The following is a 12693-nucleotide window of genomic DNA, read 5'->3' on the forward strand; positions in this document are numbered from 1 at the left end:
ATATATAACTAAACTGTTGTTGTATGTAAAGTAAATAAGGTGTTTTAAATGTTTAAGACGCTTCATTTAAAATTAAATTAAAATGCAGAGCTCCCCGGACCGGTGGCCAGGACCCAGGCAGTGTAAGTGCCACTGAAAATCAGCTCACTTGCTGCCTTTGGCACACGTGCTATAGGTTGCCTACCCCTGCTCTAGGTGTCTGCAAATAATTATATGGTCCAGTATCTTTCCAGGCACAGAAGTTAAGCTGACTGGCCCCTGGGTTGTCTTTATTCCCGCTTTTATAGATGGGCTCTGTATTTGTCCTCTTCCCATCCCCTGGAATCTCTCCCGTCTTCCAGGACTCATCAAAGATAATTGCTAATGGCTCAGATATCTCCCCAGTCAGCTCCTTGAGTATTCTCGCATGCGTTTTCATCAGGTTTAGGTTGGACATGAAAAAAATCTTCCTATCAGGATGGTTAAGCACTGGAATAAATTGCCTAGGGACGTTGTGGAATCCTAGGGCCATGTGGGGTGACATCAGAAATCCTGGGGTGGCTGGTTTGCAGGGCAGGGGAAGGGGATGCTGAATGCAGAGCTGGGTCCGGCTTGTTCTGAGAATGGGTGGTATGGCCCGCAGGGGCTGACGTGGCCTGTGCGCCAGACATTTATCTCCCAAGCTGCCAGCCCCCTCCAGGGCCTGAGGAACCTGCACACGTTTTTCTTCCTTGGCTAAGCACCTCTCCACCGTTGCTGGGGCAGGGCCGGGGTAACCGCAGCACGCCTTCCTCATCCCCATGGCCTGTCTGGCTCCACAGCTCTGAGGTAGCCTTGCCTAGGCGTGGAATGAGCGAATGTCCTCCCAGAGGGTTATGTCATGGGCTGGGTGGGGCATGTACCTGTGGTCTGACCCATGGCTGGGGGATTTAGCAGAATGTGGCAGCCAGCAGAAGCTGCAGGGGGTAGGAAAAGTCAGCCTAGCAAGAGTGTGTTCTCCTCTGTGTACGGGGAAGGCAGCACAGGTGCCTAGAAGATTGCCCAGATGGCTGGCCTCCAGGAGGGTGGGGCTAATGACTCTCTCTCTTCACAGCCCTCGGGGCGGGGGGGCATAAAGGGGGGTCTGTTCCTCTTTTAGATTCACCTAGTCTGATAAACTAACTCCTTCCTTGGGTAATATGGTGACCCTGGTCTCCCCAGGATCTTTAGGATAAGGGCTTGGGTGGTGGGGAAACTACAAGGACCCTGTAGGGGAAAAGACTCGGGAGTCCAGTAGGTCCTGGCTTCTGTGATGCTCTGCAGCAGATGAACACTCTGGGGCTTCATTGAAATTCCCAAATGGGGGCGGTTCCTGAGTCAAACAAGGGTCACGTCACACACAGTTAATGCAATGGGGTCACACTGAACCAAGTCTGTTGTCTCGTTGTCTTGCAGGCCGGGGTGGCTTCCCAGAAGAGGGAACAAGTGCAGTGCCAGAGCTTGGAGGCAGAGTCAATGCCTAGCGCCCAGCAGGATCTGCCGCGAAGGGATGAATACGAGGAGGACAGCTCAGACGAGGAGGTAGGACCCAGGTTGAAGTGGCATAAGCTCTGCTGTGTTTGGGACATGATGGGCTGGCTCAGCAGGGCATGGCATGCTGAACTGGGCATTGCAAAGTGCTGTTCAGGATGAGTGGTAAGGCTGTGGAGTTGGTCCCTGCTTGCTATGCATTCCATAGGGCCTGCCGGTCTCCTAAGACCGTGGCAAGGTGAAGAGACCTCTTCTGCTGAGACTGGGAAGCCAAGGGAGAGGCCAGAGGCCAGGAAGTAGTTCTAGACGACAGGAAGGAATGGGGAGGCGGCTGATGCTACCTGGGAAGCAGTGGGTGGTGGATGGGTTTTTGTTTGTTTTGGGTTTTTTCATATATACCTTGAGTAATTCATTGTGGGGTTCCACTGCTTGGAAAACTTTGCGTCAGGCCTGTGATGTCCGATCTATCCGGAGCGTTTTCAGGGCAGGAGGGAAATCTTCAGCAGTGTCCCAAAGGGAGCGGGAGCTAGGGGCTGTACTGGAGAAAGGGGTGCTGTAGTCACCCTCCATGGTGCTTTGGGAGACGGGATGGGGGTTCTGGCGTGTGGAAAGCTGGTGCTCAGGAAGGCCAGAGGAAAGGGAATTGAGACTAAGTGCTTGGTCAAAAGAGGCAGCATGATGGGACAAGATCAACAGGGAGGCCTTCTTGGCTCACCTTTGGGGTGAAGGGGAGAATTTCCCCATGCTGGCTACTCTATGGGCTCAGGGGGCGGCGTATATACCGTTTCACCACTTCCATTGTGTGTCTGTGAAATCGTTACCCAAGATGCTGTGAAATTCCACTCCACAAGACACCTGCACTGAGTAAGCCAGGCCAGCAAAAGTGCCTTGTGCACTTAACTGGGGTGAAAGCAGTGAGTGGCGAGGGAAGATGCTGCTGTCTGGAGGGCAGGCCTCATGCAGTGCTGGCCAACGAATGTCGAGTGCCACTGAGAATTGCACTGGAAAGCCAGTGTGCATTGGACAGGTTCGCAGGGAGCCTGGCTATTGCTGCCAGACTGACTTTGGACCCTGGTCAGATAATGGGATGAAGGTTGAGAGCCGGGGGTCACATCCATCCATCCTACGCCGTCGCCCCAGCTCCAGCGGACACACTAGGAGTGGAAAAGGGACAGAGAATAGCAGGGAACAGCTTCTGTGTCCAGAGAGATTCAAAAACCTGGAACTGTTCAGCTTGGGAAAGAGACGACTAAGGGGGATATGACAGAGGGCTATAAAATCATGACTGGTGTGGAGAAAATGAATAGGGGAGTGTGATTTACTCCTTATAACACAGGAACCAGGGGTCACCCAATGAAATTAATAGGCAACAGGTTTAAAACAAATGGAAGATTTCTTCACGCAACACGCAGTCAACCTGGGGAACTTGTGAAGGCCAAAACTATAACAGGGTTCAAAAAAGACCTAGAGAAGTTCATGGAGGATAGGTCCATCAATGGCTCTTAGCCAGGCTAGGCAGGAACGGTGTCCCCAGCCTCTGTTTGCCAGAAGCTGGGAATGAGCGACAGGGGATGGGTCACTTGATTCCCTGTTCTGTTCGTTCCCTCGGGCACCTGGCATTGGCCAGTCAGCAGACAGGACACTGGGCTACATGGACCTTTGGTCTGACCCAGTGTGGCCGTTCTTATGTGCTAGAGGATAATGAAACCATCAGCAGCAAGCAGCTTTATGGGGGGTTGGTGAAACATTGCTCTTGCTGGTCAAACTTGATGCTGTTTTTAATTGCCCAGTCGGCAACCAAAGGGAATGGAGTAAATGGGGTACATGGGTTCCAGTAAAGCCTCTAGTCCAGTGCCTGGACAGAGGGGATTCAGAAGCCCAGAGAGGCAAGAAACCTGGGCAGGAGAGAGCTGAGGGTTCACCCTAGGCTCGTAGGGCAATAGGCACTGGAGTACTTTGTCTCTTGGGTTAGGCCGGGAGAGGAGGCTGCTGTATTTTTTCTGGCGGGTTGAGGAGCTGGAATCATAATGGGGCTTGTCGCTCTCAGTTCTGGGATCGTTAGTTTGCTGTCCCCAGAGACTGCTTACCCGTCTTCAGCCTGCCCTGTTTTGGGGCAGCAGTTTGTGCTGAGGCTGTGAAACCAAGGGCAAGAGCTAGCTCGGCCCAGAGTGTGCGGCGAGGAGACGGTACCGTGCGGCTGACGCCCGGGGCCGGCACTGCTGAGGGCTGGCGGGGTGGCTGGAGCTACAGGCTGCTGTTCAGAGAGCTGGGATGGAATCACCTGAGTTGGGGCTGCGGGGCTGACACCCCAGCTCTCACGTACCACACAGCAATTGCAAGAGGTCAGGACCTTCCTATCACGTCCCCTTTGAGAGGAGTGGGGTTGGGAGCCGGCTTGCCTGTCTGGTCTGGCGAAGGCCCTGGAGGTTTGATGTTCATGGGCTTGAGGCCCACCTGGGCTGGGGCTGGAGCTGTGGAGTCCCTGCCCCCAGATCTGGAATAGAGATTTAGAGAGACGTGAAATATATGACTATAGAAAACGTACACTTGTGTAATGGCTCCAGCATAACCCAGGGACAAAACTCTTTCATGCAGGAATTCAAGGTCTCTCTCCCCAGCTGGTCCTATTTCAGGGCCCCAGTGGGGGAAGCGCTGATTCAGAACCTGCTGACATCAGAACAACTTTCCGTGGTTTTGTTCCTGCCCCCAGCCCCCGTTCTGTGATTGTATTTATCTCTCTTCCAGAAGAGCCCTGATGCTTCAGCTTGCTGCGGCTGGGATGCACTTTGTGTTTGCCTCTGCTGGGAGCCTCGCTTGCCTGGAGCTGGCTGAGGGTCCAGGGCCCAGCCCCCTTCCCCATAAGAGAGAGAGGAGCCAGCTCCCCTCGGGGCCAGCTGGGTTTCCCCCAACAGGGCGCCAGTTTCTCACTAAGCCTGGGCTCAACTTGAAGCTCCAGGTGTGGCCTTGCCCTCCGGGGTTAATTAGAAGCTCATTTGAAGTCTGTGTAGAGACACTAATGGTCCCTCCCCAAACCTGGTGGGTTACTGGCACTAGGTGCTGTGGGGAGCAGCCCAGTTCCACCAGCAGGTACTGGGCTCTCATCCCACAACCTGAGCTTCCTTTTGGCCAGCCACTGTGGAAGCTACAGAGCCAATTGGATCGTTGAAGGAGTTGCCTGGCTACTATCTCTCACGTCCCTGATGGTGCAGCTAAGGTCTGGTGGGCTTGGCTGTGCTCGTGGAGGGGACAGAAGGGGCCTTTCTGCAGGTTGGGGCTCAGTGAGATCTCGGCTCCTGCTGCCTCTTCCCACCTGCACTGGGCTTGCCGAGGGCTCTGCCCCTGACCAGGCTGCCTCCCCCATTTCTGTAGGGAGGCCAAGTAGCCGTGTTTGTTGTGAGACTTAAAAGCCTTCTAGATTTGTGATTGTCTCTGGGGGAGGGTTCAAAGCCTCCCTCCCTGCAAAGGGCATCGAGTCCAGCTGGGTGTTCCTCAGCACAACTGCGCAGCAGTTAGTCAAGTGAAACAGCCCAGGCTGTGTAAGGGTCCAGGCTGTAGGTGGTGGTTCCTAGCAATCACAGCTGGGCTGAGGCCTTCCCAAGGGCAGTTGTCGCTAAGTAGGAGCTGGAGGAATCGCAATAGCCAGGTCCTGTAGGCAAGAGTCAGGTACAGTCAGGCCAGTGTCAGAAGCCGGAGCTTGGAGCCAGGTACCGGGCGGGAGGCCCGGAGATCAAGGAGAGGGCCAAAATCTGTGTGGTTACCTGGATGAGATCCAGGTGTGGCCCCTGAGGATAAATAGGGTGCTTGGCCAATCAGAGGGCTGTAGGGTACTGTCAGTCTGGGTCCCTTGGGCGATCTCCATGGTGCTCCCTGGCTGTACCGCCACATGGTCTCGTGGTGGCGCTGTGGGAACATCAGCAGACCCCGGTTTTAGTCCCCGGATCCTTACAAGGGGTACTGAGGATGTTGGAGTGGGGCTCACCTAGGGTGGCTGCTGCCAGCAGAGGATTTCGGCCCTCAGACCTGCTGGTTCCTGTCAAACCAGGGATATCCAAGCTTTGCTAAGAGACAGAAACAGGGTGCAACCCCCTTCACCTTCCATAGGCGAGGGAAGCCTGTGGAGCTGACAGGGCTGAGAGCCAGTCCTCCCCCGTCCATCGGAGCATCGCAATGGGCTGGCTGGGTCAGACCCCGTGCCGTCTAACCCAGTCTCCTGTCACGGGCCCTGGCTGGCACCAGGTGCTTCAGAGGAAGCGGTGAGAAACTTGACACTCAGCAGGATCATCTGCCCCCCCACCTCAAGTGTCTGATACATTGTCTTAAACCCTTAATATCCCTTCCAAAACGTTACCCTAATTAACCAGAGCGTGGCATGGTCCTGCTCCGGAGAGAAAGGTCCAGCCCCTGCGGTGGGGGGGGTCTTGAGTGTGCAGCCTGCAGGGCAAGCTGGCTAATGTCCTCTCCTGGGCTGTATCTGATAAACAGGACTATGACTGCAGAGCCCCCAGGCTGCCCTCGGCTCGTGCAGAGCGGGCTGCCCCCTGGGAGCACCTTTGTTGGGTTTTGGTGCCTAGCCAGTGACCTGCTGCGGGGAGTTATGTGCATAGCACAGAGCCCGTCCCTTGTCACCTGTACCAGCCCCTGGTGCCTCCAGCGGTGAGGTGACACTTGGGAAGTGGGGCCCTGCGTGGTGGCGCCGCCTGAATGTGGGCTGTGCCTCAGGGAGCCGTTGGGCTGGCTGGCTCTGTGCTGCTCGTGCTGGCTTTGGGGGTGCGTGGGTTTCGGAGCTCTTTAATAAAGAATCAGATCACCGACCCACTGTGCCCCCGTGCTTAGCACAGACTAAATTTCCTCTCCCTGAGCTCCTGCTCGCTTGGCAGGCGTCAGCGCCTGGGCTGGCCAGGCGCCCAAATCACACTCCACCGTGTGCTCTGAGAAGAGACACAACAAAATAATTGGTTTCCTGGCCAGGCGCACTTGGCCACAGGAGCTCAGCATCGCATGCGGGGCTTTCTCCCTTTGCACCCGCTCTTGGCTGTCAGTGCTTGGGTCCCACGCGGGGAAGAACGTGAAAGCGCAGGAAGTGTCAGCGTTTCCCTGGGTGGGTTGGTGATTAAGGCAGCTCCCTGGGCGGAGGCCGTTCCCCACCCCCAGACCCCGCAGCCACTTCAACACTTGTTGTCCCGTCCAAGTGTGTCTTCCTCTCCGTCGGGCCGAGATGAATGGCTGCAGGGGCTGTCAGGCCTCGCTGGGAGGAAGCAGTTTGGGGCTTTTGTTTGGTTCTGTTTCCTCCCGCAATGACTATTCCATCTGTCAGTGGATAATGAATGAAGGCGCGTTGAGTGCTCCTCAGTGAGCCGCCGGCCGTTCCAAGCTCACTTCCCTCCTCCGCAGCGCAGCTGACCCGGGCTGAGGGGGTGCCGTGGCTGGCTGGGCTGAGGGAGCTCTTCTTTCAGTAGCTGATTAGCCAAGAGAGGGGGGAAAAAACCCTTCAGAATGTGCTGCTGGCAGACAGCTTCTTAAACTCATCACTGCGGGTGTGTGTGTGTGCGTGCTTCCTGACCGGCTAGCTGCAGCAGCTGCCTGGGGCTTCCCACTTCCAGACTGTATTAAACACTTAGCACAGCTCATTGGAGGGCTGCTGGCATTTAGCCCCACACAATGGCCACAGAGGGGTGTGGGGAAGGCAGCCGAGAGGCCGTAATTAGCAGAACACAGAGCCCGAAGGCCAGGGATTGCTTGTCTTTACCAGGACTGAGGCGTCAGGGCCCGCCTCCCCCACATGCCGACCCACGGGCAGCGTGGCATGGGCGTTCAGTCCTTGCCACCGCCGTGGTTACCGTCTCGTTCAGCCGTGACACCATCTCCCTGGCTGGGAGCGTTCCGGAGCCAAGTGCATGGTCTGCCCCCTGCGGGGTATGCATCCCCTCGGACGGTCCGATTCAGCATGGCAGTTCGTCCTCTCCTCTGTCTTTGGTTGTGAGGCCTGAGCACAGTGCCATGTGCATCTGTGGCAGTGTAACGGAGGGTAACGGGCCTGGTGCATCCTGGAGCAGCTCTCATCCCCCTGCTGAGGGCGATGGGGGTGGGTCCATGGTCTCTCTGGAGGTTGCTTGTTCCCGCTTTGCCTTTGCAGGAACCGCTGCACCCAGCTGGCTTGTTGGGGACGGCAGAGTCAGCCATGCGGTGAACCTCTCCGTATGCTGCTGAGCATTCGGCCGCCTTCTCTCCCGGGGTCTTGGCTTGAGGTGCTGTATCGCTTTCTTTGGAGGGAGAAAAGCCTGGGCTTGTGCAAAGGACCCCCTGATGCCTCCCCCCCAGCCCAGCTGCTACACTTTCCAGCCTTATCCACACTCTGGCTTGTCCCCACCGGATGGGGAGGTAGGGATCTGAGCTCTGTCCCTTATCTCGTTGCTCCCTATTAAGGTGTTGGGGGGGCAGGGAGTCTGGCACCAAGGTGTTCCCCAGGGCAGCAGGTCTTGGGCTGGATTCTGGCCCTTGGGAGGATGATAAAGTGCCTGGGGCTCGCCTGAGTGGGGCAGTCTCAGCAGCTGCAAGTGGCTGAGGAAGGCTCGACCTCCAACTTCTGCAGCCAGAGTGGAAAGTTTCTCTCTGTGCTGTGCCTGTGTTTTGGGGCGGGGGCAATCGGGGTGTTGGAGCTGCAGGGATTTGATAGCCTAGAGTCAGACTTGTTCTGCACGCTGCCGCCCCGGGATAGGTCAGTGCTGCAAAAATACCTCCTCCTGCACGCCATCCCAGCTGGGTTCTGGCTGGGCCAGGCTGGCATTTCCAAGTGGAAACTCAGGCTGGCTCTGTGCCACCTGTTGGCACTGGGAGAAAGTGCAGTAACCCTTCCTCTTCAGGCTTGCTCCGCAGAGAGCTGCCCGGAGCAGAGCACGAGGCTGCTGTGTGGCGCGGGGAAAAGAAACCAATTAACTGGTGCTGATACAATCATAAAAAAGAGGAACTCGATGACTCTATTTTCTGGCTGCCCCAGACTTGATATTTAAAGTGTTCGCACAGGAAAGAGTTTCTTACTCTGGAAGGAATTACATCAGTGAAATACATTGAAACAATCAGGTCTCTGACCCAAAAAGAGAGAGAGAGAGAAACCCACAACAACTTCAGCTGAAGAGCGGAAACTTTTTTCCATTTATTTCCCCCTCTGTGTGCTAGGTCTGCGTGCTCTGCTCGGGCTCAGTTTTCAGCTCGTCCCTTTTGAAGCAAATAGACTCCTCCCAAACAAACCTGCTGAGATCCCTTCCTGTTGCTGGAAACTCACCGGCATCGTGCCTGCTGAAAGGAGAAGGCGCAGGGTTTATATTGAAGATCTAGCCCCATGATCTCCTCCCTAGTCCCGCAGGTTGCCCGGGCTTTATCCAGCCAGGGCTCTTGTTGGCCAGTGGTCTAAAGGCTGCGCCTGTGCTGGATAAAGCATTGCTGATTGCCGAGGCCCTGGGGCCTGCAGTACTGCGAATGGAGACAGCGCTGTGACAATGCGGTTCCGACAGGACCCAACTGAGAGTGCCAGTTCAGGATCAATTACTCAAACAGGGCAGTTACAGCCCTAGATTGGGGTTTTTCCACCTCTAAGGCAAACCAGACCAGCCAGACAAAAAGGACTTCGGTTTTACCCCACTGGCTAACCACAAGTCACACAAGCAATTTCCTTAGACACTCCAGTCTCCCAGTATCACCACCAGTGCCACCCGTCCTGGGGATGAATGGTTATGAAAACCAACTCCCCAGTAGAAGAAAAAGGTTCTCTCGATCCCAAAGGACCAAGCCCAAGACCCAGGTCAATATACACATCAGATCTTACCCACAAATCACGCTGTTGCCAATCCTTTAGAATCTAAAGGTTTATTCATAAAGGGGAAAAAGAGATGAGAGCTAGAATTGGTTAAATGAAATCAATTACATATCGTAATGGCCAAGTTCTTAGTTCAGGCTTGTAGCAGTGATGGAGTAAACTGCAGGTTTAAATCAAGTCTCTGGAGAACATCCCCCGCTGGGATGGGTCATTCAGTCCTTTGTTCAGAGCTTCAGTTTGTAACAAAGTCCCTCCAGAGGTAGGAAGCAGGATTGAAGACAAGATGGAGATGAGGCATCAGCCTTATATAGGCTCTTCCAGGTGTAAGAACACTTCTTTGTTCTTACTGTGGAAAATTACAGCAAAATGGAGTCTGGAGTCACATGGGCAAGTCCCTGCATACTTTGGTGAGTTACAAGGGTATCTGCCTCCTCTCAATGGGTCAATTGTGTAGCTGATGGTCCTTAATGGGCCATCAAGCAGGCTAAGCAGAGCTAACACCCACTTGTGGGGTGTCACCTAGAACTACAGCACCAATTTGAAATACAGACAATATACAGCCAATACTTATAACTTCAACTACAAAATGATACAGAAGTACAGACAGCACAATCATAACCAGCAACCTCTGACCTGATCTTAAGACACCTTATATGACCCCCCTTTACATAAGATTGGTGCCACTACAGGACCTTGGTTGCAACCATGTTCTATATGGTCCCAGTTTATATCAATAACAAAATGTGGGTGGCTCTCCCACGACACCTAACTTCGGGTCTGCATTCCCCTTTAGCAGCCCAGTGAGGCCAAGGTATTGCATGTCGTTCCCGGGTTGCAGTGCACCCAAAGGGCTGTCCAGGGCAGTGTAACCATTGCACGGCTGTAGGCCTGGCACAGGATCTGAGAACAGTCTGAACGTTCCCCCAGCCCCCGGGCAGGGCAGGGATCACTCATAGTCCCTGTGGCAGACGCAGCTCCCCCTGCAATGGCTCCGGTACCCACCACGGTACAGGTGAAGGTGCATGCCAGCCTCTTCACCAGCTTTCCAGGGGACAAGAGGCCGCAGGGAAGTGTGGAGCACTCTCCCTCTCCCTGCTTGGAGTGTCTGGAGCAGCTTCCCTAACATCATGGGCAGAGCGCTGACCTGGGAAGCCAGACATCCAGCCCGTGACCTTCCCTTCTAAAGGAATGCTGGGTCTCTGCTCCGAGCCTGCCCTAGCCTCCAGGCAGCCACCGCTGGCCTCGGCGTGGCCCCTCCAGAGGGGCTCAGAAAGTCATGGGAGCCCCCTGCTGTAGGTGGTGGCCTGAAGGGCCCTTCCCCAGGCTCAGGTGCTGTTCCGAGCATAGAGGCTGGCTTAGCAGATCGGGGCCACTGCACTGTGTTCGGGATGAACCTGCGGGGAGGGGCCTTTCCCCGTGAATTGCTGGCCCTGGTTCCAGCATCCCACCTTGTTAGCCTGGGTTCTGTTTCAGGGGGGAGAGGAAGAGCTGGGGGCGGCGGGGGGAGGCAGGAGGCTGCTTTGGTCAGATGCTGGACCCGAAGTGGCTCTGTAAAGCCAACTGCAGGGCTGATAACCCAGCCCTGCGATGTCTGGACCAAGCTCTAGCTCAGGCGAGGTGTCGGCTGGCCGTTGAATCCAAGGCTCTTGGTGGCTGCTCTTGGGGAAGCCATGGGAGCTCCGCTGGGAAAGCCGGACAGGGACGTTTTCTACCTTGGCAGCTAATCTCAGGCTGGTGCACGGCCGCCCTCGCTCTGGTGGGGAGGGAGGAGACTTGGTGCTGCAGGGAAGGAACTGTCGCACTGCAATCTGACCCGTAGCCCCAGCTCCCCAGGGGCTGCCTGAGAGAAGTCCTGTGTTTGCCATGGCCGCGCTCGGCCCCTGGGTGGGCTGGGTGTGTGTACTGAAGGCTCCCAGCGCAGTGGTGTTTCAGGGCTGGTTTGCTCAGCTCCCTGTGGAGCCTGCAGTTGTGCCCATCTCTGGATGTGGTCAGCTGGGTGTCTCCCAAAGCAGGAGCTAGGACAGCTGTCTCCTTCCTGGCCAGCTCCAGCCAGGCAGGGCTGCAGGGGAAAGGGGAGCAAGTCAGGCGCCACTACCTCTGCGTCTTTTTCCTTAAGGAGAATAAAGGTTGGTGTGGCCGGGGGCTTGGAGAGCTCGCGGCTCTGTGGGCGAAGGAGAGGCCCAGCTGCGACATGGAGCTCCTCTTCAACAGGGAGAGTGAAAAGCTTGAGCACCAGCTAAACATTTATAAATGAGCTGCAGGCTCCGTGGCAGTGAGAAGAATACAGAGAGGAGCTGGTGACAGAGCTGGGAGCTAGGGAAGCACTGACAGTTACCTAAGAAGTGACCGGTGGGGGGAGGGCCTGACCCCATCCATTTCGGTGGGGCCAGGATTTCACCTGGGAAGTCTGGGGAGCGGGGAGGAGAAAAGGGAAACGTGTACTGACGTCATCCTGGCTCTTGCTAGCTGGTGAGCAAAGTTCTCTCCCTGCTGCACGCAGAAGGAACAACCGTGGGATGCTCAGATTACCCAGAAGGTGATGCTCCTGTAGTAGAAAGCAGCAGTGGGAGGCTTGTTGGAAATAAGCGCTGTCCCATCTGGAATACAGAGTTGTGCCAGTCTGTGCTGGGCACTGCACAGCCCTAATGGATGGATGGTTGGTTTTGGGCTAAAAATCCACTTAGTGAACCAGTGTGATTGATTTCCAAATCCCCATCGGTTCCCGGGGAAGGAAATAGATGCCCTGTATGGGCCAGACATGAGCTCTGGCAGCCAGAGGAGTGAAAGCATGTTCCAGCGCTAAGAGCTGATCACCAAGCAGAGTGGGACTAGGGCGTGGGGTCCTCCATGTGACCTTATGCAAGTCACGTCAGGCGTGTCCTTCACAACGCGGCAAGCAGCGTTCCAGTCCCCTCCTGCCCCCCATCTAGCTCAGGCAAAGTGGTGCTTTAAGCTGCAGCTAGCGGGCTGGGCCCATGGGAGGGGCGGCTCTAATGCAGTGGGGTGCAACATCTCCAGTTACAGTGACTCACTCTCAGCTAATCCGCTGCTCAGTAGCTCTTGGTAATTGAAGTGTGGCCACTCCGGCTCGGCTGGCCTGAGGGCAGTAATCCCTATACTAAAGCCTGGTCTACACTGTCAAACTAGCTCAGTCCGGAGGCCAAGCCCCTGAGCAGCATAGTTAAGCCGACCTACATCCCTGTGTGGCCAGTGCCAGGTCAATGGAAGGATTCCACCTGCTGCCTCTCGGGGAGGCAGATTAGCCAGGCCATGGGGAGAACTCTTCCTGTCGCTGGAGGTCGTGTCCACGCTGAAGTACAGCCCTATTGCAGCTTTTTAAGTGTAGATAAGCCCTAGCTCATCAGTGGAAGACAAGCCCTTAATCCTGCCATTTC

The 12693-nt window shown here is 55.6% G+C and overlaps 1 protein-coding gene across 1 annotated transcript in view; it reads left to right on the forward strand.

Annotated features, from left to right (window-relative positions):
- BOP1 (BOP1 ribosomal biogenesis factor) overlaps positions 1 to 12693 on the forward strand; it is a 91162-nt gene that overhangs the window by 17909 nt on the left and 60560 nt on the right. The window contains exon 3 of the mRNA XM_032803532.1: positions 1414 to 1539. Coding sequence (XP_032659423.1) covers positions 1414 to 1539 — 126 coding nt within the window. The remainder of the gene's footprint in view (positions 1 to 1413; positions 1540 to 12693) is intronic.

This window comes from Chelonoidis abingdonii, chromosome 2 (genome assembly GCF_003597395.2).
Source record: "Chelonoidis abingdonii isolate Lonesome George chromosome 2, CheloAbing_2.0, whole genome shotgun sequence".
Classification (NCBI taxonomy): Eukaryota; Metazoa; Chordata; order Testudines; family Testudinidae; genus Chelonoidis; species Chelonoidis abingdonii.